The 1,564-nt window shown below is 37.5% G+C and overlaps 1 protein-coding gene across 1 annotated transcript in view; it reads right to left on the bottom strand.

Moving 5' to 3' along the window:
- The window catches only part of DHX9 (DExH-box helicase 9), a 42,088-nt gene that overhangs the window by 9,676 nt on the left and 30,848 nt on the right, over positions 1-1,564 (bottom strand). Inside the window, exons 18-19 of the mRNA XM_045297987.1 lie at positions 1,456-1,529; positions 228-380 (exon numbers count right to left, since the gene is read on the bottom strand). Coding sequence (XP_045153922.1) covers positions 228-380; positions 1,456-1,529 — 227 coding nt within the window. The remainder of the gene's footprint in view (positions 1-227; positions 381-1,455; positions 1,530-1,564) is intronic.

Raw genomic sequence — 1,564 nt, 5'->3', positions numbered from 1 at the left:
GGTAAAATGATAAGACAAATGATTTGATGGAACTCTTAGGGGGCACTTAGGGTTCTTAGGGAGGAAGAACAAGTTAGAAGGGAGTTAAAATAAACGCATTCACATTGAGACTGAAATCAATGTCATGGAACTGCACATGGACAACGGTTAAATTGGTTTTTACCTTGTGCTATAAATATTCTTAGCAACCGAAAGTCAGCTTAGAGGAAAAAAACAAAAATTCTTACTTCTCAAATCGAGCTCGGCTGCAGAGGTGAAAGCAGAATCCAGGCCTTACACGACCTGCTCGCCCTTTCCGCTGCTCAAGGTTTGTCTTGGAAGCCCACACTGTAGCATAGTTGGTCATGTTGTTGTGAGCAGTAAACAGTTTCACTTTCTGCCTAAATACGAAAGAGATTTTTAACTCTAAGGCTAATATAAACTACCAGTAATAACAATTACATTTTCCCCAAGTAACAGGTGCCATGCCTACCTATGTCTGTGAACAAGATCTAGAAACTTGATCCTATACTTTCCTAGTTGTCATTCTATTACAAGCAATGTACAAATGTCATATACCACTTCCTTATCTGAAAATGATTTCTACCTACTTCAGAGGGGGAACAAGTATAAAGCACTGGCAACAGGGAGGGGCATATATGAAATTATGCCCTAATTATTTAAGCCACTGCTACTCTTACGGACTAATATTAGAATGTGTGGCAATTCTGACATCACATATTACACCACGATGTGGCTGCATAGTCTTATCACATAGTTTTATCACTAAGCAATATTAGAATCTTACAATTTTTACATGGAGCTGATAGCTTTGGAATTGGCAAAGAGCTCAATCTGATTCGCCATTCTCTAAAGTAGGCATTGGCACATTTTTATTTAGTTCCCAATAGACTAAATGAATATAGAGAAGAGACACGGAGCACAAACTGGCCACACACAACCACATTTACTGCCGTCTCTATGCATCATCAATCACTATTAATTTGTTATTCAATGCCTTTTATATCCCCCAGACTCAATCACTATTAATTTGTTATTCAATGCCTTTTATATCCCCCAGACTAATCTTAAACCAAATAGAAATTCCTTTAATATGGAGAATGGCACTGGGGGGTGGAGTGTGTGTGTGTGTGTGTGTGTGTGTGAGAGAGAGAGAGATATCAAGCTTCATGGTAGTCTATGGCAGTGGTCAACAGAAACACTGATGGGGAATGAGAATGCTAGCAAATAGAAGTGGGAGTAGTCATAAGTTATTTTCTATCATAATAGATCTGTGATGATTAAAACTAATAGGATTAATCAAATTATTCATTAACTCAGGGATCTAATAATTTTGAAGGCTAAAAATAAGGTGCTTGATTGTGTCAACTGGCACAAGGTGAAGTGTTTCTAGTTAAGACAACAACATTCAAAGAGATGTTTTTTCCTAGGCAAACCGGTTCCCTGGGAACTTACTTGCAGGAATCAATGACATAGACAACATCATTTATGGTAATGCTTGTCTCAGCAATATTTGTGGACAAAATAACCTGTGAAAAAAGGACACAAAATATGTAATAAAAAA

The sequence above is a fragment of the Echinops telfairi genome, unplaced genomic scaffold (genome assembly GCF_000313985.2).
Source record: "Echinops telfairi isolate 266 unplaced genomic scaffold, ASM31398v2 ScPeMD7_7424;HRSCAF=8462, whole genome shotgun sequence".
Classification (NCBI taxonomy): Eukaryota; Metazoa; Chordata; class Mammalia; order Afrosoricida; family Tenrecidae; genus Echinops; species Echinops telfairi.
The sequence above is the reverse complement of the archived record's forward strand: the minus strand, read 5'-3'. Positions and strand labels throughout refer to the sequence as shown.